The sequence below is a fragment of the Jaculus jaculus genome, chromosome 6, assembly GCF_020740685.1.
Source record: "Jaculus jaculus isolate mJacJac1 chromosome 6, mJacJac1.mat.Y.cur, whole genome shotgun sequence".
Classification (NCBI taxonomy): domain Eukaryota; kingdom Metazoa; phylum Chordata; class Mammalia; order Rodentia; family Dipodidae; genus Jaculus; species Jaculus jaculus.
The window spans coordinates 138,457,080-138,478,090 of NC_059107.1; the positions used below are offsets into that span (position 1 = coordinate 138,457,080).

At 44.4% G+C, this 21,011-nt stretch overlaps 1 protein-coding gene across 1 annotated transcript in view; it reads right to left on the bottom strand.

Moving 5' to 3' along the window:
- Fgd6 (FYVE, RhoGEF and PH domain containing 6) overlaps positions 1-21,011 on the bottom strand; it is a 177,529-nt gene that overhangs the window by 76,368 nt on the left and 80,150 nt on the right. The window contains exon 6 of the mRNA XM_045151507.1: positions 3,505-3,656. Within this exon, the coding sequence (XP_045007442.1) occupies positions 3,505-3,656 (152 nt within the window). The remainder of the gene's footprint in view (positions 1-3,504; positions 3,657-21,011) is intronic.

The following is a 21,011-nucleotide window of genomic DNA, read 5'->3' on the forward strand; positions in this document are numbered from 1 at the left end:
CCAAGTGCTGGGATTAAAGGGATGCACCACCAAGCCCAGCTTTTTCTTATCTATTTATTTAGTCTTTCCCCACTAAAAAACCCTTCTCCATAACAGCAAGAGCTTGTTTATGTTACACACCATGTTATGCTTTGCATAAGTACATCACCAACTAGCATAGTTCCTGAAAAACTAAATATTCACTGGGTATGGTGGGGCATACATGGAATTCCGGCACTTGGGAGGCTGAGGTAGAAAGACTGCAGTGAGTTCAAGACCAACTTAAGTGGCCAGGCCAACACAGTCTACAGAGTGAGGCCATAGCTCCAAAGGGAAAGAAATACATAAGGATAGGGGAAGAGGGGTGCTGTGCACTCCTGGAAGGTAGAAACATGGAGATCTGAAAGCCAACCTGGGGTACATGAGACCCTATCTCAAAAAAAAAAAAAAAAGGTCAATGGGAAAATACTGTAAAAATTAGAGCCAGGTGTGGTGGCAAACGCCTTTAATCCCAGCACTCAGGAGGCTGAGGTAGGAGGAACGCCATAAGATTGAGGCCACCCTGAGACTACATAGTGACTTCCAGGTCAGCCTGGGCTAGAGCAAGACTCTACCTCCAAAAGCCAAAATAAATAAATAAAAATAAAAAAGGGATCCCCTGGCTTAGCGGTTAAGGCGCTCTGCGAGACCTAAGGACCCATGTTTGACTCTCCAGATCCCACATAAGCCAGACACAGAGGTCTCACATGCCCACTAGGTGGCACAAGCATCTGGAGTTTGATTTCAGTGGCTGAGGCCCTGAAGTGTGAATTCTCTCTTTCTCTCTCCTCTCTCTCGCTTGCTCGCTCTAAAACTTAAAAAAAAAAAAAAAATCAACACACACACACAAAATGGATCTCCAAAGAGGCGAACATGCTGCCATTGCTTGGGTGGGTGGCCAGAGGGGCATGGAGTCCTGAGAATCATGGCTGCAGGCACCCTGTTCTTCAGTGCCTCCCCCCCAACAGTTGGACCCTGGCAGACAACAGATCAATCAATTGGAAAGCACCAGCCGCTTTGGATTGTGTGTTCTTGCTTGCAAAACAGAACATGACCAGGACTGGCTAAGCACCAGCATTCCCAGCGGCACAGCGGGAGAACTGCCACACGGGGTGCGCAGGGCCAAGCCCTAGGTCTCAGGGCAGCCTCCCCTCCCCCTTCCCCTCCCCACAGAGACCTAATGCAGAGCAGCTCAGCCACCTTCACATCACCAAGACTTGCATGGTCCTACCCTGGAGTTCCAGGCTTCATGTTTTTTTTAAATTTTTTATTTATTTATTTGAGAGCGACAGACACAGTGAGAAAGACAGATAGAGGGAGAGAGAGAGAACGGCGCGCCAGGGCTTCCAGCCTCTGCAAACGAACTCCAGCTGCGTGCGCCCCCTTGTGCATCTGGCTAACGTGGGACCTGGGGAACCGAGCCTCGAACCGGGGTCCTTAGGCTAAGCCATCTCTCCAGCCCCCAGGCTTCATTTTTATACATAAAGACTGCCCTGTCTTTACCTGGCTCAAGAACTGTAAAAACTGAATTTCTCTAACAAAGTGAACCCTTAAATCAGTCTTACTAAAACTAACATGAGCTGGGCGTGGTGGCGCAGGCCTTTAATCCCAGTGCTCGGGAGGCAGAGGTAGGATGATCGCAGTGAGTTTGAGGACACCCTGAAAATACATAGTTAATTACAGGTCAGCCTGGGCTAGAGTGAGACCCCCCCCCACCTCAAAAAGCCAAAAAACAAACAAACTAACAAACAAAAACTAACATGAGGCCGGGGCATGGTGGCACATCCCTTTAATCCCAGCACTTGGGAGGCAGAGGTAGGAGGATCGTTGTGAGTTTGAGGCCACCATGAGACTACATAGTGAGTTCCAGGTCAGCCTTGGCTAGAGTGAGACCCTACCTCAAAAAAGAAAAAGAAAAAGAAAAAGAAAACATGAACATAGTGGTCTACATTCAGAATATCTGGGATTCTAAATACTCCAATTCGAAGTACACCAAAAACCAAAGAATATGTCTCAACTCAAAGACCTCTCAAAGAAAGTTCTGACTCTCTTTGGCAGTGCTGGATATTGAACCCAGGGCCTCCAGCATGTGTGGCAAATCAGTAGGCTAAATATGGCCTTCTGTTTTGTTTTTGCTTTTTATTTTGAGATAGAGTTGCCCTAAGTTGCTCATAATGGCGTTGAACTTACTTGCCTCAGTCTTCCAACTGTTTGCGATTGCAGGCTTATCTCACCACACTGAAGAGAAGAACATTTTAAAAGGAAATATCTGGGCTGGAGAGATGGCTTAGCGGTTAAGTTCTTGCCTGTGAAGCCTAAGCACCCCGGTTCCAGGCTCGGTTCCCCAGGTCCCACGTTAGCCAGATGCACAAGGGGGCGCACGCGTCTGGAGTTCGTTTGCAGAGGCTGGAAGCCCTGGCGCGCCCATTCTCTCTCTCTCCCTCTATCTGTCCTTCTCTCTGTGTCTGTCGCTCTCAAATAAATACATAAAAAATTTTAAAAAAAAGTTTTAAAAGGAAATATCTAACCCAAAGAAGTGAACTACTGTGTTAATAACAAGTAGAGCTTTTCTTACAATTGTAGCTATTTGGCCCTTTTATTAATTTAGTTTGATTTTTAGAAATGCTTAATATTTTTCTTTTTTTAAATTTATTTTACTTTACTATTTAAGAGGGGGGAGGGAGAGAAAGAGGCAGACAGAGAGAGAATGGGTGCACCAGGGCTTCTAGCTACTGCAAACCAACTCCAGACTCATGTACCACCTTATGCATCTGGCTTACATGAGTACTGGGGAATAGAACCTGGGTCCTTAGGCTTTGCAGGCAAACACCTTAACTGCTAAACCATCTCTGCAGCCCAAGAATGCTTAATATTTTATACAGATCTAAACTTGTAAAAAAGAAAAAATCCTAAAACAAAAACCTCTCAAAACATATATGGTATGTGTGTGTATCTATCTGTCTGAGTGCTGGGATTAAAGGTGTGTACAGCCCTACCCCGCTTCTATGTATAATAAATTTTCATTAAGTGTAAAAAATATGTACATGAATTATGTTTGTAATTATATTTCTACTGTAAGTTTTAAAAACCACATTTAGTCATTCCTAAGTCTTTAATTCCACATTTTGTTTCTGTTTTTGAGGTAGGGTCTCACGCTGCAGTTCCACGCTCACAGTGATCCTCCTACCTCTGCCTCCCGAGTGCTGGGATGAAAGGTGTGCATGCTCTTGCGTATGTGTGTGAAGTTCATGAATGTGTGTGTGCACATGTGAGTGCAGATGCACGTGCAGTTGTGTGAGCATGCACATGGAGGCCAGAAGACCACATGAGAGAGATATTCCTCATCTTCCACCTGATTTTGGTTTTTATTTTTTTGGTATTTCAAGGTAGGGTCTCACTCTAGCCCAGGCTGACCTGCAATGCAGTATGTGTAGTCTCAGTCCATTATTATTATTATTATTATTTATTTATTTATTTTATTTTTACCAGTTCAACATTCTTTCCTCCAGTTCCTTCAGGAGATCCCGGTTGAGTTCATACAGCTGAGGCAAGTAGTACAAGATCTGATTTAGGATCCGGTCCTCCACCACTGGCTTTCCAAGTTGCCGGGAAGCATGGGCTACAGCGTCCCGGAAATCCTATTACAATCCAGAGAAGGAAAACAGCACATCACAGTTAACTCGGCGAACCTCTTCTTCCTCAGTCACCCACTTGCCTAAGAGGATATAAGTCACAAGTCGTATGATCTGTGCAAAATGGCAGAGTGGAAGGACCCACTGATTCCTACTTCATTCACCTTAAGAAAAAGTTTGTTTTAATTTTATACTTATTTATGACAAAGAGAATGAATATGGGCGCACCAGGGCCTCAAGCCACTGCAAATGAACTCCAGATGCATGTGTCCCTGGGAACTGGGGAATTGAACCTGGGTCCTTAGGCTTCACAGGGACGTGCCCTGACGGCTAAGCCATCTTTCCAGCCCAGAAAACGGTTTTAAAATTCTAGAATGAACCGGATGTGATGGGGCACACCTTTAATCCCAGCACTCTGGAGGCAGAAGTAGGAGGATCTCATGAGTTCGAGACCACTCTGGGCTAGAGTGAGACCCTACCTCAAAAAAAAAAAAAAAAAATCCTAGCGTGGCTAGGCAAGACATATAATTTTAAAATGAACTATATTTCTCTTTAATATTTTAGCATGATTTCCAAATTTAACAATTATCCAAAGAAGGTACCTGGAAATTGGGGCTGGAGAGATGGCTTAGCAGTCAGGGAATTGGGTTGCGAAGCCTAAGGACCCAGGGTCTGAGTCCCCATTCCCCAAGTAAGCCAGATGCACATGGTGGCGCATATGTATGGAGTTCATTTACAGTGGCTAGAGGCTCTGGTTCGCCCATTCTCTCTCACTCACTCATAAATAAATGGCACCTGGAAATTATACTACACCCCTAGACGTTAAAGTTACTCTGATATTACATAAATATGACCTAATTCTTCAAAGTTCTCAGGAGCTCCTAATTAATTTTATTCTGGGTTTAAGAGTCCCTTCATCCACTTTCAGAAATCATTCTCCAACAACTAGAGCCTTTTAGTTGAGGCATATGGAAAGAGGCAACTGCTCAGTACTGACAATCCTGGACCGAAGCTCTTGCTTTTGGTGACTGTTTCCTCGGGTTGGCCTCTCTTCCTTCATTTGTCAAATGGGTGTAATTGTTATGTAACTAGTAATAGCATTGAATTAGACATTGCACAAAAAGCTTTCTGAAATATATTTGGTACAGTCAATATAGCATTTCAACTCTGGATCAAAAGTTCTCCCTCCTCTAGCCAAACTCCCAGTCAACTCACTGGATTTATACTTTACACAAATTAAAAAAAAAAAAAAACTTTTTCACTTATTATTTTTTCATATTCTGCTCTCTGAAATTATACTAGTGCCATGTTTTAATATAGGCCAATGCCACCACACCCTAGCACTCCAGGGAATTGGAAAGGGTGGGGCAGGAGATAAGTTTTTGCCTAGATGTCATTGTCCCTGAGGGTGGGCCTCAAGATATAAGTAAAACAGCCAGGCGTGGTGGTGCATGTCTTTGATCCCAGCAGAGGCAGAGGTAGGAGGATTGCTGTGAGTTCGAAGCCAGCTTGAGACTACATAGTGAATTCCAGGTCAGCCTGGGCCAGAGCAAGACCATACCTTGAAAAAAAAGACCCAAAAATTAAAAGTGGAATCTCTGCTGCACTCCAGACTCAAACACAGTCTGTTCCTCCTCACTGACAGTCTTCACTACACGTTCTGAAAATGCTCTAGGATTTTATTTACTTCTAAATCTTGTCCTTCAGAGATTCTCTGGGCAAATTAAGTAAACAACAGCAACAATAACAACAAAAAGCATTTCCTGCCTTGATCGTTTTAACATATGCCTCAAAATATGTAAAGTCCGAATGTTTCTTACATATCCTGGGCCAAAAGCTGAAAACAAAAAGCAAAACAAGCATATCTCCCAAAATATCCCCTCAAATCCTTTCAAATCTCTTAGTTCCTTTTTTTAAAAAAAAATTGTTTATATTTCTTTATTTATCTGAGACAGAAACAGAGAAAGAGGCAGAGAGAGAGAGAGAGAGAATGGACAGGTCAGGGCCTCCAGCCACTGCAAACAAACTCCAGATGCATGCGCCCCCTTGTGCATCTGGCTAACATGGGTCCTGGAGAATCAAGCCTCGACGGGGGTCCCTTAGGCTTCATAGGCAAGTGCTTAACTGCTAAGCCATCTCTCCAACTCAGTTCCTTTTCTTTCTATTGCACTTCTGGGAATAGAAGCCAAGGTTGTTTGCTTTTCAAGACACCCATTAATTATGAGCTACCAATGTATTATAAGATGTACACAATACGTACATATGATTGTACATTAATTAGCCTACACATATAAGCAGGCACATACCATTCTTAATATTACATAATACATATTATGTATAACTCCATAGGTCTTACTGAGCCCAGTAGAATGACTTCAGGAACTCACAACCCTCCTGCCTTGGTCTCTGCATTACTGGATTACACGCCTGCGTCAATATACATGACTTAAGTATTCTTTCCAAATCCCTTCTTCTTTCTAATTAGTGCATGTTCTATTTTAATGGCATCATTCTCCCCCTGCCCTGTTAGGCAAGTCTTGCATAGGCAGCACTGGGCACTGTGAGGTCATGAAGGCTGTAACCACTTTGTGTTTGGAAGAAAGCACTCCTCCCTTTATTTAACTCTGACATTCTTGTATTCTTTCTGCAATGGTCTCTGAGCCTTGTGGGTTGTGACAGAGATGGGCTCAAGTATTCTTTATTTTTTGTTTTGTTTCTTTGAGGTAGATCTCACTGTAGTCCAGGCTGACCTGGAATTCAGGGTGACCTCGAATTCACGGCGGTCCTCCTACCTCCGCCTCCCAAGTGCTGGGATTAAAGCAGCTTCAAGTATTCTTTTTTTATGTTGTTGTTCTATTTCTTTCGAGGTAGGGTCTCACTCTAGCTCACACTGACCTGGAATTCACTATGTAGTCTCAGGGTGGCCTCAAACTCATGGTGATCCTCCTACCTCTGCCTCCCTAGTGCTGGGATTAAAGGCATGAGCCACCACGCCACGCTCAAGTATTCTTAATAGATGTTAAAAACTTTCACATGGAATCAGTACCTGGGATCAACTTTGTTGGCCCATCAGTCATATTAATCTAAAGGATCAGCCTGTCTACACTTGTAAAGAACTAACTTGTGTAAGTAATTAGCAGAATATAAAAATAATTTAACTTGCATAAACTCCAATCCAGAAAACCACACAAAATATCCCCAGAAACTAAATGTGGAGCAGCCAAATTCCATCCCCCAACAGCTTGCATCAATCAGCACTCAGACTTACTAAGAGAAAACAGAGACACTCAACACAGCGAGAGCCCTAAGAGTGTCTCCTATCAAGCTGAGCTATAGACGGACACACTGTGAAGTCACACCCTAAATTGCAAATAGATTCCGAGCACAACAGTTAAACAATCCACATTTTATTTATTTATTGTTTTGTTTTGTTTTTTCCAGGTAGGGTCTCACTCTAGCCCAAGCTGACCTGGAACTCACTATGTAGTCTCAGGATGGGCTTGAACTCATAGCGATCCTCCTACCTCTGCCTCCCGAGTGCTGGGTTTAAAGACGTGCACCACCATGCCCAGTTTAACAATCCACAATTTTTTAAAAAAATATTTTATTTTTACTTATTTATTTGAGAGTGACAGAGAGAGAAAGAGGCAGTGAGAGAGAGAGAAAGAGAGAGAGAGAGAGAGAGAGAGAGGAGAGTGGGCATGTCAGGGCTTCCAGCCACTGCAAATGAACTCCAGACGCGTGCGCCCCCTTATGCATCTGGCTAATGTGGGTCCTGGGGAACTGAGCCTTGAACCGGGGTCCTTAGGCTTCACAGGCAAGCGCTTAACCACTAAGCCATCTCTCCAGCCCAACACTCCACAATTTTATCAGTTTAGTGAGTGCTACAATTTAGATACAAGAATGCCTTGCCTAGAAGAAACAAGGCATGAGCATGGCCCATTCTCACAGAGATTCTATGCTTATCCCTTGGCAGCAGCAGCAGCAGTTTGTGTTTCCCAAGTGGAAGGTATTTCCTCCGGCCGCCCGACAGTGACAGGAGACGCTAAAGAACTGAAGGACAGCCCGACACAGCTCCTGCCAGACTGCCTTCCATGTTTTCACCCCTGCCCAAAGGGCTGCCCGGCCACATGGCTGCCTCTGAATGAAGGCTCTTAGCAGGTATCGCGTTTCTTCTGGAAGCACTGGATGTTTGTTGGCAGCTTCCGAGTGAACCGATACTCCGGGATGTCGTCTTTAAAAGTCATGATTAAGAAAAAAACAGGGGGCTGGAGAGATGGCTTAGCGGTTAAGCGCTTGCCTGTGAAGCCTAAGGACCCCGGTTCGAGGCTCGGTTCCCCAGGTCCCACGTTAGCCAGATGCACAAGGGGGCACATGTTTCTGCAGTTTGTTTGCAGTGGCTGGAGGCCCTGGCGCGCCCATTCTCTCTCTCTCCCTCTATCTGTCTTTCTCTCTGTGTCTGTCGCTCTCAAATAAATAAATAAAAATTAAAATTAAAAAAAAAAAAACTGGCGAAATAAGCAAGGGTGATGTTTTCCTGTGAACCGGATACCAGCACAAAGGGGAAGGAGACCAACGCAGAGAAAAATCAACTCCTACCAAATCAGAGAGCCGGAGAGCCAGAGGCCCCCAACACCGCAGCACTGAAGCAGACCACAAATGAACCCAACATGGCTCAGGGAAATTTTGCGGAAGAGGGGGCGGAAAGAGTGTCAGAGTCACATGTTGGGTCATGATTTGCAGAGACATTTATCATACCAATAACTGGGGGCTAACTCCACAATGCACGACCCATTTTCATCAACAAGGAGGGTCTAATGGGAGGGGGTAGATCACAGATGAGCCTAAACAATGGTACCAAACTGCCTGTATTTACTGAAAAGAAAACTAATAAATTAAATTTAAAAAAGAAAAAAACAGGAGTGTAATACTTAAAAGAGCCAAAGGAAGCTGCGTAGCAAGACCCTGTCTCCTAAATCAAAGGAAGAACAACATTTAATAAAGACTAGAGGAACTTCGAGGATTTATATTCATAAGAGCCCACAAAGCAGTATACTCTCAGCAGGCACTGTGTCCCCTTGTGCAGCACAGGTGAGTAAGAACCTCCCCTTCTTGCTATGTGACCACGTTGTCCATCTGCTGTCCCCCAGGTGGTGGCTGAGAAAACTGGCCTGTCTTTAGCACAAACCCCTCTTGCTACTTATACGTCGTTTTGCTGCTTACACGCTTTCCATCCTACTCTGTTTCTTTCTTTCTTTTTTGGTTTTTCAAGGTAGGGTCTCACTCTAGCTCAGGCTGACCTGGAATTCACTCTGTAGTCTCAGGGTGGCCTCGAACTCACGGCGATCCTCCTACCTCTGCCTCCTGAGTGCTGGGATTAAAGGCGTGCGCCACCATGCCCGGCTCATCCTACTCTTACCTATGAGTTCTCATGCCCATACTGGGTTCAGAGTCAATCTCTCTGCCCCCTCAGGGGTCCCAGTGCCCATGGGACTGCTACTGACTATAATCTGCTTTACCATACTTTTAAAAGTATTTATTTATTTGCAGACAGAGAAAATGTGTGTGCTAGGGCCTTCAGCTGCTATTAATGAATTCCAGATGCATGTACCACCTCGTGCATCTGGCTTACGTAGGTCCTAGGGAATCAAACCTGGGTCCTTTGGCTTTGTTGGCAAATGCCTTAACCACTAAGCCATCACTCCAGCCTTACCATACTTTATAAATGACACTAAATAATGATTTTCTCTTGGAGACTCCCTGGTTGTTTTATTTTCTTTAAATATAAAAGATAACCCTATAGCTCGGAAGAGGAGCACACTAACTCCAGGTCCAAAACAAAAAGGCATTCATGCTTCTAGGCCAAAGAAGGTCAAGGGCCCCACTAGCAACCCAGCCTTCATAACTGGTCCTGGAGTTGGCCACACTTCTTTGGTCACTGTCCCCTGACAGCAATGCACTCTGACCCTGCTGCCAGAGCTAACTCATTCCACTGGGGCTACACATAGACTCTGTAACTTCTCAGCTCTTTATGAACTTCAGCGATTGCCAAAAGTAGTACCATTGGAAGGAGGTAACATCTTAAAAAAAAAAAACAAAAAGAAAAAAAACTATACAAAGCAGATGATTGCAACATGTTCTCGGTTATTTTCTCCTAAGAGCCAGGATAATTTAAGAAGGCATGATGATACTTACGAGCCAGACACAAAACTATTTTTGGGCAAAAGCATCTAAATTCACTAACACTTCCTTAACCACATCAGTAAGGACGCAAGACACAGGACTAGCACTTCAGAAATTAGATCCAGAGTCAACTTTGTAATCCAGAAAAGCTGTGCAACAGACTTGGGGGCGGGGCTTGGTTGAAGAGCACCAGTGAATAACGAATAAAAAGAAAGAAAAGCTGGACATGGTGGCGCACATCCTTAATCCCAGCACTCAGGAGGCAGAGGTAGGAGGGGAGCTGCAAATTCGAGGCCAGCCTGAGACTACATAGTGAATTCCAGGTTAGCCTGAGCAACAGTAAGACTCTACCTTGAAAAAAGCAAGAAAAAAGTGAGGGAGAAAAGGGGTGGAAGTGAGGGAACTTAAAGTCTAGGAGGGGGACTGAAGAGCAGCTAAAGGTACTTGCTTGCAAAGCTTGACAGCCTGGGTTCAATTTTCCACTACCGACATAAAGCCAGATGCACAGAGTGGCGCATGGGACTGGAGTTTGTTTTTGGTGGCATGAGGCCCTAGAGAGATGGCTCAGTGGTTAAAGACGCTTGCTTGCAAAGTCTGACAGGCCAGGGTTGATTCCCCAGTACCAGTACCCATGTAGAGCCCGACGCACAAGGTGGCACATGCACGCAGAGTTCATTGGCAGTAGCAGGAGGCCCTGGTGCACCCATACTCAGTCTCTGTCTCTCTCTCTCGCAAACAAACAAAAATATTTTTAAGGTCCGGGCATGGTGGCGCACGCCTTTAAATCACAGCACATCATAAATTCAAGGCCACCCTGAGACTACATAGTTAATTCCAGGTCAGACAGGACTAGAGTGAAACCCTACCTCGAAAAGCAAAAACAAAAACAAATTAAAAAGCATAGAAGAGAATGACAAAGTGTGAAAATGATAGGCAAACTACAGATATTACTGGTATTAACCACATATACTTCAGTATTTCTAACAACAAAATCCACCAAAGACTCTGTATGCAAAATCACATCACCCGTGCTCTACTGTCTGGTCACATTAAGTAAGTGCATACTGGTTGGAATTTTTAGAGAAAGAAATGGACCTCTGAATAATAAAGTATATAATATTATTCATTTTTTTTTTTTTTACTTTTTATTGACAACTTCCATACATATAGACAATACAGGTATACCCTGATCATAGTACCCTCCAAGCGCCCTCTCTTTCCCCTTCAGAATTCTCCAGTGAATCCCTTCTTTCCAGCTAGTTTCTTTTTCTTTCTTTCTTTCTTTCTTTTCTTTTTTGGTTTTTCCAGTAGTCTTGCTCTAGTCCAGGCTGACCTGGAATTCACTACATAGTCTCAGGGTGCCCATGAACTTACAGCAATCCTCCTACCTCTGCCTCCCTAGTCCTGGGACTGGAGGTGTGGGCCACCACACCCAGCCCAACTACTTTCTTTTCTAACCTGATGCCATCATTTTTTCCCTCCTATTATGCAGGTCTTGTATAGGTACCATCATATTACTAATAGTTCCCCAAATGCCTCTAAATAAGAACTAGAACAACTTTAAAAGGCTCTTAGATTTCTTTATGGTTTTAAACATAGTAGCTTTGCCAGCCTGGGGCATGTGGAAACGACCTAATCGAAAATCAGTGCAGGTTGGAAAGGTACCTTAGCAGTTAAGGTACTTGCCTACAAAGCCAAAGGACCCAAGTTCAATTCCCCAGTACCCACGTAAGCCAGAGGCACAAGATGGAGCATGCGTATGGGGTGAAATTCATTTGTAGTGGCTAGAGGCTCTGGTGTACCCATTCTCATTATTTCTCTAATAAAAAAAAAAAAATTGACCAGGCATGGTGGCTCATGCTTTTAATCCCAACACTCGGGTGGCAGAGGTAGGAGGATTTCCATGAGTTCAAGGCCACCCTGAGACTAAATAGTGAATTCCAGGTCAGTCTGAGTTAAGAGTGAGACCCTACCTCGAAAAACCAAAAGAAAAAAAAAAATCAATGCAAATAAGAATGAACATGAACATCTGAGCAATGAAGCAGGAAACAGATGGCCCTGCTCAAGAAGTCGGGTTTTATGTCCCCAGGACCACATGTGGCTTAATTAGCAGCTGTCCCAAGCAGCATTCCTGACCTTCAGGCATTACTTAACCACTATCTCCACAGTGAATTACAAAGACCACATGGACCCAAGGACAGTCAGGGAGGGAGTTCTCTAAGAATCACTTCGTATTAAGCGAAAGCAAAGAGCTGCCAAGGGAGGTCAGAGACATGATAAATACGCAGTAATGAGTGAGAAGCTGTGCTTTAACAGTAGAGAGGCCCTACATTTACAGTGTGACTTTGGTTTGGCTTTTTATTTTTTATTTTTAGTTATTTGAGAGAGGGAAAGAGGGAGACAGAGAGAGAGAGAGAGAGAGAGAGAGGGAGAGAATGAATGAGAATGGGCACACCAGGGCTTCCAGGCACTGCAAATGAACTCCAGATGCATGTGCTACCTTGTGTATCTGGCAGAATCTGACTTACGTGGGTACTGGGAAATAGAACCGAGGTCCTTTGGCTTTGAAGGCAAACAGCTTAACCACTAAGCCATCTCTCCAGCTCATTTTTTGTTGATGTTGTGTTTTGTTTTTTTTTTCAAAAACTGTTAAAACATTTTTATTTATTTATGAGAGAGAGAAAAGAGGGAGGGAAGGAAAGGAAGAGGGAGAGAGAGAAAATGGGCATGCCAGGGCCTCTGCCACTGCAAACCAAGTTCAGAGGCATGTGCCATCATGTGCATGTAGCTTATGTGGGTACCAGAGAATCAAACCTGGGTCCTTACGCTTTACAGGCAAGCCCCTTAACTGTTAAGCCACCTCTCTAGCCAGGTTTTTTTTTTTTTTTAATTTATATATTTATGGGGGAGAGAGAGAGAGTTGGCACACCAGGGCCTCTAGCCACACTGCAAATGAACTCCAGACACATGTGTCATCATGTGCATTTGGCTAACGTGGCTTTTGGGGAATTGAACTAGGGTCCTTAGGCTTTGCAGGCAAGTGCCTTAACCACTAAGCCATCTCTCTAGCCCCTTGTTTTGTTTTGTTGTCTTCTGAAGTAGGATATTGTAATATAGTCCTAAGCTGGTCTTAAAATCATGGGCTTCCTATCTCAACCTCCTCAGTGTGGGGATTTTACAACTATGCGCTGCCAAGCTCAGCTGATTTTTTAAATGAAACTATTTTCCCAGCCAGGCGAGGTGACACACGCCTTTAATCCCAGCACTTGGGAGGATTGCCATGAGTTCAAGATCACCCTGAGACTGTATAATGAAGTTCAGGTCAGCCTGAGCTAGAACGAGACCCTACTTTGGAGCACCCAAAAAAAACCAAACAAACACTTTTTCCTTGTAAAATTATCCTTTCTTTTCTATATGAACAAACCAGGTGATATTATGCATAACTATCTTTACAAACCTGTATGAAACATAATTGAAACCAATTACTTATCTCCAGCTTCCAACCCTCTTTCATAACACTAATAGGTTATATTTAGTATATCCTAAATAACCAAGATTTAATTTCATTTTCATCATTAGAAAATGAAAACCAGGCTTAGAGAGATGGCTCAACAGTTAAAGGCGCTTCCTTGAAAAGCGTGACAACCCAGGTTTGATTCCCTAGTACGCACGTAAAGCCAGATGCACAGTGACAAGTGCAGATGGAGTTCATTTGCAGTGGTACAAGGTCCTGGGAATCCCATAATCTCTCTTTTCATCTTTCTCTGAAATAGATAAACATTTTTTTAAAAGAAGCAAACAAAAAAACCAAAAGTATTCTGATTTCCTAGGTAACCAAAAAAATGTATAAAAGCAATTAATGCACCCAACGGTACAGTACAGTGTATCCTTCATAGATAGCATGACCAACATTTCAATTAATTTTTTGCCTTATTAAAATTTTTTTTTTAATTTGAGACAAAGGGGACTGGAGAGATGGCTTAGCGGTTAAGTGCTGTCTGTGAAGCCTAGGGACCCCGGTTCGAGGCTCGATTCCCCAGGACCCATGTTAGCCAGATGCACAAGGGGGCGCATGCATCTGGAGCTCGTTTGCAGAGGCTGGAAGCCCTGGCGCGCCCATTCTCTCTATATATCTGCCTCTTTCTCTCTCTGTTGCTTTCAAATAAATAAATAAATAATAAAAATATTTTAAAAAATTGAGACAGAGAGAGAAAATGGGCATGCCAGGACTTCTAGCCACTACAAACGAACTCCAGATGCATGTACTACCTTGTGCATGTGGCTTAACTGGGACCTAGTGAATCAAACCTGGGTCCTTAGGCTTTGCAGGCAAGCATCTTAAGCACTAAACCATCTCTCCAGCCCTCAATTCATTTTTAACTTATTTTTTATGTTTGGTTTTTCAAGGTAGGGGATTCACTAGCCCAGGCTGACCTGAAATTCACTATATAGTCTTGAACTAACAGTGACCCTCCTACCTCAGTCTCCCAAGTTCTGGGATCAAAGGCATGTGCCACCAAGTGAGAAAGTGTGTGTGTGAGAGAAAGGAAGGGATGGAGAATGGTGTGCACCAGGACCTTCAGTCACTGCAAATAAACTCCAGACACGTGTGCCCCTTTGTACATCTGGCTTTATGCAGGTACTAGGGAATCAAACTCAGGTTGTTAGGTTTTATGGGCAAGCGCCTTAACTGCTGAGCCATCTCTCCAACCCCTAAATTAAAACTTTTTTTGGGTTTTTCGAGGTAGGGTCTCACTCTAGCCCAGGCTGCCGAGAATTCACTATGTAGTCTCAGGGTGACCTCGAACTCAAATGCATGGCAATCCTCCTACCTCTGCCTCCTGAGTGCTGGGATTAAAGGCGTGTTCCACCGCGGGCTCAATTAACTATTTTTGAGTGTGTATATTATGCACATGTGTGTGAGTGTGTATGTATACATGGAGGCATGTATATACCACAGTGTGCATGTGAAGGCCAGAGGACAACCTCAGGGTGTTGGGTCTTGACTTCTACCTTGTGTGAAATAGCATGCCTCTCTTGTTTTTTTTGCCTCTGTTAATGCCACGCTAGTCGGCTCATGAGCTACCAATTCTTCTGACTCTGCCTCCCATTGCTGCAGGTACACTGGGATTACAGAAGCATGCACTACCTGAGTCTGCCTTAGGTGGGCTCTGGGGATCTGAACTCCAGTTATCAGGCTTGTACAGCAAGCAGAGTTAACCATTAAACCATCCCTCTAGCCCCAAGCAATCATTTGAAATAATTTCTACCCGATGACTAGGTCCAAGAGCTTAGGCAGACCGGATTTCAAAGTCTGGTTTTGGCATTCAGTAGCAGGTTACTTTTGACAGCTATCTTACTTTCTTCATTTAAACAAAAATAAAGACAAAACAACAAAAAACAAACGTATCTGCTTCTTAGAGGGGGCACATACATGTGTGTGTGCATGATGCAGAGGCCAGAGGTCAAATGTCAGGTTCCTTTCCCAATCTCTTCTTAGTTTATTTTTATTTATTGTATTTATTTATTTTTTAAATTTTTTAAAATGTATTTATTTGAGAGCGACAGACACAGAGAGAAAGACAGATAGAGGGAGAGAGAGAGAATGGGCACGCCAGGGCTTCCAGCCACTGCAAACGAAGTCCAGACGCGTGCGCCCCCTTGTGCATCTGGCTAACGTGGGTCGTGGGGAACCGAGCCTCAAACTGGGGTCCTTAGGCTTCACAGGCAAGCGCTTAACCGCTAAGCCATCTCTCCAGCCCTCTCCCTAGTTTATTTATTATTTCATTTTATTTGTTTTTTTTTTTTTTCTGAGGTAGGGTCTCACTCTAGCTCATGCTGACCTGGAATTCACTATGGAGTCTCAGGGTGGCCTTGAACTCATGGCGATCCTCCTACCTCTGCCTTCTGAGTGTTGGGATTCAAGGCATGTGCGCCACCACGCCCGGCTTGGTTTTATTTTTTGGTGCAGGATGGCTCACCGACTCTAGAGCTCACTAATTCAACAAGACTAGCTGGCTAGCTAGCACCATGGAGCCTCCCATCTCCATCTTCGCAGAGAGGTATTATCAGCACTTGTCATTACACATGTTCTTTTTAAAATTTATTTATTTGAGAGCAACAGAGAGACAAAGAGGCAGGGAGAGAGAGAGAGGGGGAGAGAGAGAACGGGCACGCCAGGGCCTCCAGCCACTGCAAACGAACTCCAGACACATGCGCCCCCTTGTGCCCCTGGCTAACGTGGGTCCTGGGGAATCGAGCCTTGAACCGGGGTCCTTAGGCTTCACAGGCAAGTGCATAATTGCTAAGCCATTTCTCCAGCCCACACATGTACTTTTACATGGGCTCTGGGGATCTGAACGTAGATCTTCATGTTTGTGTGGTAAGCAGCTCCCCAACTGAACCATCTTCTCAGTCCAGAAATCATCTATTCATAGTAATATATAATATATTGTACAGAGAAAGCACTCACTAGAAAGCCATTTAGTTAAAGAGACTTGGGAATTTAATTACATTTTTGTAGTCACCTTCTTATTGCTGGGATTAAACCACCAAACAAAAAGCAGCTTATGGGAGGAAAGTTTTTGTTTTGGTTTTAGTCTTGAGGGGAAGCTCGATGATGACAGGGGAAAGCAAGGCACAAGCAGAGCCTGGGCATCACCTCTGCCACAGGAGGTGGAAGGGGAAACTGGCTCTGACACCCTAATCCCACCCCCAACAACACACCTCCTCCACCGAGATTTCACTTCCACACTTGCCATCAGCTAGGCATCCAGCACTCAGAACACATGGGTATACAGGGAACACGGACACCTAATACAAACCACCACACCCATGAACATGACTGAAGACCCACAGATCCTTGCAGGTGGAAGTAAGGAAAGCTCTGAAAAGTGGAACAATAGACAGAAGGAAACACTAAACTAATGCAGACAAATCATTTTAGCAGCAAGACAAAGGGGCTCTTAATAATGAACCCCATTTAGAAGTTCTGTGAATGAAGATGCTCAAAAGTGAAGGCGGTAAATGTGTCACTTCTTTACAGCTATAGAGTGTTCATAAGATTCAAAAGTCCTTGTTGATTGGGTGTGGTAGTGCACGCCTTTAATCCCAGCACTCGGGAGGCAGAGGTAGGAGGATCACTGTGAGTTCGAGGCCACCCTGGGACTACAGAGTGAATTCCAGGTCAGCCTGGGCTAGAGTGAGACCTTACCTTGAAAAAGCCAAAAAAAAAAAAAAAAAAAAAAAAAAAGAAGAAGAAAAAGAAAAGTTAGGGTGTTGAACTGCAGAGGGGACTCAGCAGTTAAGGGCATTTGGTGCAAGTAAAAAGGCCTGAGGAGACCAGAGAGAACACCTGAAATCGGACCCCACGACCCATATAAGCAGCTAACATTGCCACACTAGTAACTCTGTAACTCTAGCCCCTTGGGGAGGAGAGACTGGCGATATGGTCAGGAATTAGAAAACAACAGCACACGGGCTGGAGAGATGGCTTAGTGGTTAAGGCACTTGCCTGAAAAGTCTAACAACCCGAGTTTGATTCCCAGAGCCCACATAAAGCCAGATGCGCAAGGTGGCACATGCATCTGGAGTTTTGCTTACAGAGGCTGGAGGCCCTGGTGCGCCCATTCTGCCTGTCTCTCATTTCTCTCTCTCTCTCCTTGCAAACAAATAAATACATTTTTAAAAATTCTAAAGAAAAAAAAGAAGATGGCAGCATAGGAACCACACCCAAGCAGCCTAGGGGGAAAATAAGCAGGAAAACAACAAAATGCCCTCTTCTACCAAAAAGTGAAGGTGCATAAGAAATTATCAACCACAGCAGAGAAATAGGAGAGACCCAGAGCATCTAGAGAGCACGGAAGCGGGCAGAAGCAGCTATGTGGGCCTGTGTGGCCGCAGGCTCTGCCTGAGCCGCGGGAGAAACCAGGTGAAGGGATTTTCCACTCACACCAGCCTCCTTGCAAACTCGAGAAACCTGAAGAGGAGGCAGCAGGGATCAGCTGTGCAGCTCATGAGGAAGAGGATCGTGGGGATCAACCACACAGCTCCAATACAACTTCAGGCACCCGAAACCACCAGAGACCTGGGGAAGGGAGCTCGGCTACACAGCACCCCGCACAGGCGATCAGAGCAGCCACCAATCCTGCCAGCCTACCTGAGCCCACAGCACCGCAAAGAGGGCTCACAAGCGGACCTGCCAGAGCTGAGACCAAAGCCATCCCAAAAGGTAGCAGGGCCTACGTACACCAGCTTAGTACCCACAAACAAGCCTGGTATTTACATAGGACTGCATTGGAAGTGCTAATAGCACCTTCCACGTCAGAGCAAGTTATGGGTTAAATCTGATGGACAGTCGGATTTGCCTTTCTTTTTTTTTTTTAATTTTTTTGGTTCATTTTTATTTATTTGAGTGTGACAGAGAGAGAAAGAGACACACACACAGAGAGAAAGAGAAAGAGAGACAGAATTGGTGCGCCAGGGCTTCCAGCCACTGTTAACAAACTCCAGACGTGTGCACCCCCTTGTGCATCTGGTTAACGTGGGTCCTGGGGAATCGAGCCTCGAACTGGGGTCCTTAGGCTTCACAGGCAAGCGTTTAACTGCTAAGCCATCTCTCTAACCCAGATTTGCCTTTCTTAAATAAGCTCTATTTTGGGGTTGTCCTTTGTTGCTTCCTGATTTATAGTGCCTTTGTCTCCTCTGTCGTTCACCGGGGAAGGGCCTCACTTGGTCACAAGCTGACCTTGGAACCCTCTACAGACCAGAAATGTCAGCCTCCCAGTTGACAGGATTAAGGGTGTGGGGCAACACACATCCTTAGGGACTCTGACTTTGTTAGATGATCTGTTTGTTTTAATACCCACTCTTACATAAATACTCTGTGCTGGTTTTGACTGAATGTGCATATTGTTCAAGTGAATTTTAGAATTTGCCTCTGTTCAGCAATGAAACATCTCTATCACACCTTCCAAGGCTCAAGGTCCATTGTGGAAGAGGTGGCAGGAAGAACTTAAGAGCCCCAGGAAGGGTAGGACTGCTCACAGTGCAACTGTCTAGACAGAAACTGGCCTGGATATCCATGATCTCGAAGTGCCTAGAACTACCTTTATGCACCCCCATAATAGGAGGAAAAGATGGTGACATCAAAATAAAAGAGAGACTAATGGAGAGAGGGAGGGGATATGATGAAGTGTGGATTTGTGAAGGGGAAAGTGAGGGAGGAGAGGGAATTATCATGGTTTACTGTCTATAAGTATAGAAGCTGTCAATTAAAAAAAAATGCCAGGCGTGGTGGCGCATGCCTTTAATCCCAGCACTCGGGAGGCAGAGGTAGGAGGATTTCTGTGAGTTCAAGGTCACCCTGAGACTCCATAGTGAATTCCAGGTCAGCCTGGGCTACAGTGAGACCCTACCTCGAAAAACCAAAAAAAAAAAAGAAAGTTAACCAGGCGTGGTGGCGCACTCGGGTGGCAGAGGCAGGAGGATCACCCTGAGTTCAAGGCCAGCCTGAGGCTCCATAGTGAATTTCAGGTCACTCTGGGCTAGAGTGAGACCCTACCTTTAAAAAAAATAATAAAAGGGCTGGAGAGATGGTTTAGTGGTTAAGCACTTGCAGGTAAAGCCTAAGGACCCCAGTTCGAGGCTTGATTCCCCAGGACCCATGTTAGCCAGATGCACAAGGGGGCACATGCATCTGGAGTTTGTTTGCAGTGGCTCGAGGTCCTGGCGTGCCCATTCTCTCTATCTGCCTCTTTCTCTCTGACTGTCGGTTTCAAATAAATAAATAAAAATTAACAAAAAAAATGTTTAAAAAGGCAGATGCTAGAAACAGTAGGAGACTCTGGCTCAAGTAAGAATGGGTGGAAGTGTGATGGAAAGGGATACCTGAGGCTCCTTGCAGCCATCTCGTGGCCATACAGATTCACATTACACACATGCACAAAAACCAGGGGAGTGGCTGCAGATGGCTTAGCAGTTAAGGCGTTTGCCTGCAAAGCCAAAGGACTCAGGTTCAATTCCCCAGTACCCATGTAAAGCCAGATGCACAAGGTGGCCAATGCACCTAGAGTTCATTCGTTTGCAGTGGCTGGAGGCCTTGGCGTGCCCATTCTCTCTGTCTGTGTCTGCCTCTCTCTAAGTAAGTGGATAAATTTTTTTTTTTTTTTTTTACAAAAAGGATAGGGTGTTTCCGAAGAACAGGATGAAAATGTTTAGATGGGAAAAACAGGAGAAATGAAGAAACCTATTAGTTTTATAATGCATTTAGAAGAAGAAAAGCCATTTAATTTTGTGTTAGACATCTGTATGTCTGGGTGGCCTTACCTCTAGCATTATGGATTTTCCTAGTAGTCTATCACATTTTCAATGGTGTGATGGCTTATATCTGTAATCTCAGCACTCAGGAGGCTGAGGCAGGAGGATTACTGAGTCTGGACTATAGAGTGAGACTCTGTCTCAAAGTATAAAGAATTAGGTTGGAGAGTCAGCTAAATGGTTAAGGCACTTGCCTGCAAAACCTAATGACTCAGGTTCAATTCTGTAGTATCCATGCAAAGCCAGATGCACAAGGTGGTGCATGCATCTGGAGTTTGCTTGCAGTGGCTAGAAGCCTTGGTGCACCTATATTCACTGTCTTCCTATCTGCCTCTTTCTCTGTCTTTCTCACAAGTAAATAAATAATATTTTTTTAAAAAGATTTAATTCTGAAAATCCGTTATTGCATATTGGACTATTTTGACTTAGAAAAATAAAGTATGTGTGCTAGTATACCAAGTGTTGTGCTCTCATTTATTTTATTTTATTTTATTTTTTGGTTTTTCAAGGTAGGGTTTCACTGTAGCCCAGGCTGACCTGGAATTCACTATGGAGTCTCATGGTGGCCTCGAACTCACGGCAATCCTCCTACCTCTGCCTCCCCAAGTGCTGGGGTTAAAGGCGTGCGCCACCACGCCCGGCATTTTTTAAAAATTTTTATCTATCTATCTATCTATTTACATGTGTGTGGGAGAAGGAGGAGTGTAGTAGGGTTTTTATTTACTGCAATTGACTGTCCATCCAGCTTGATCTGAGCGGGTGGGAAGCTGAGCCCAGGTAGGCAGGTTTTGCAAGCAAGCACCGTAAAACATGAGCCATCTTCCTCAGTCCCCTGTAATTTTTGTTAATTACAAAGAATAT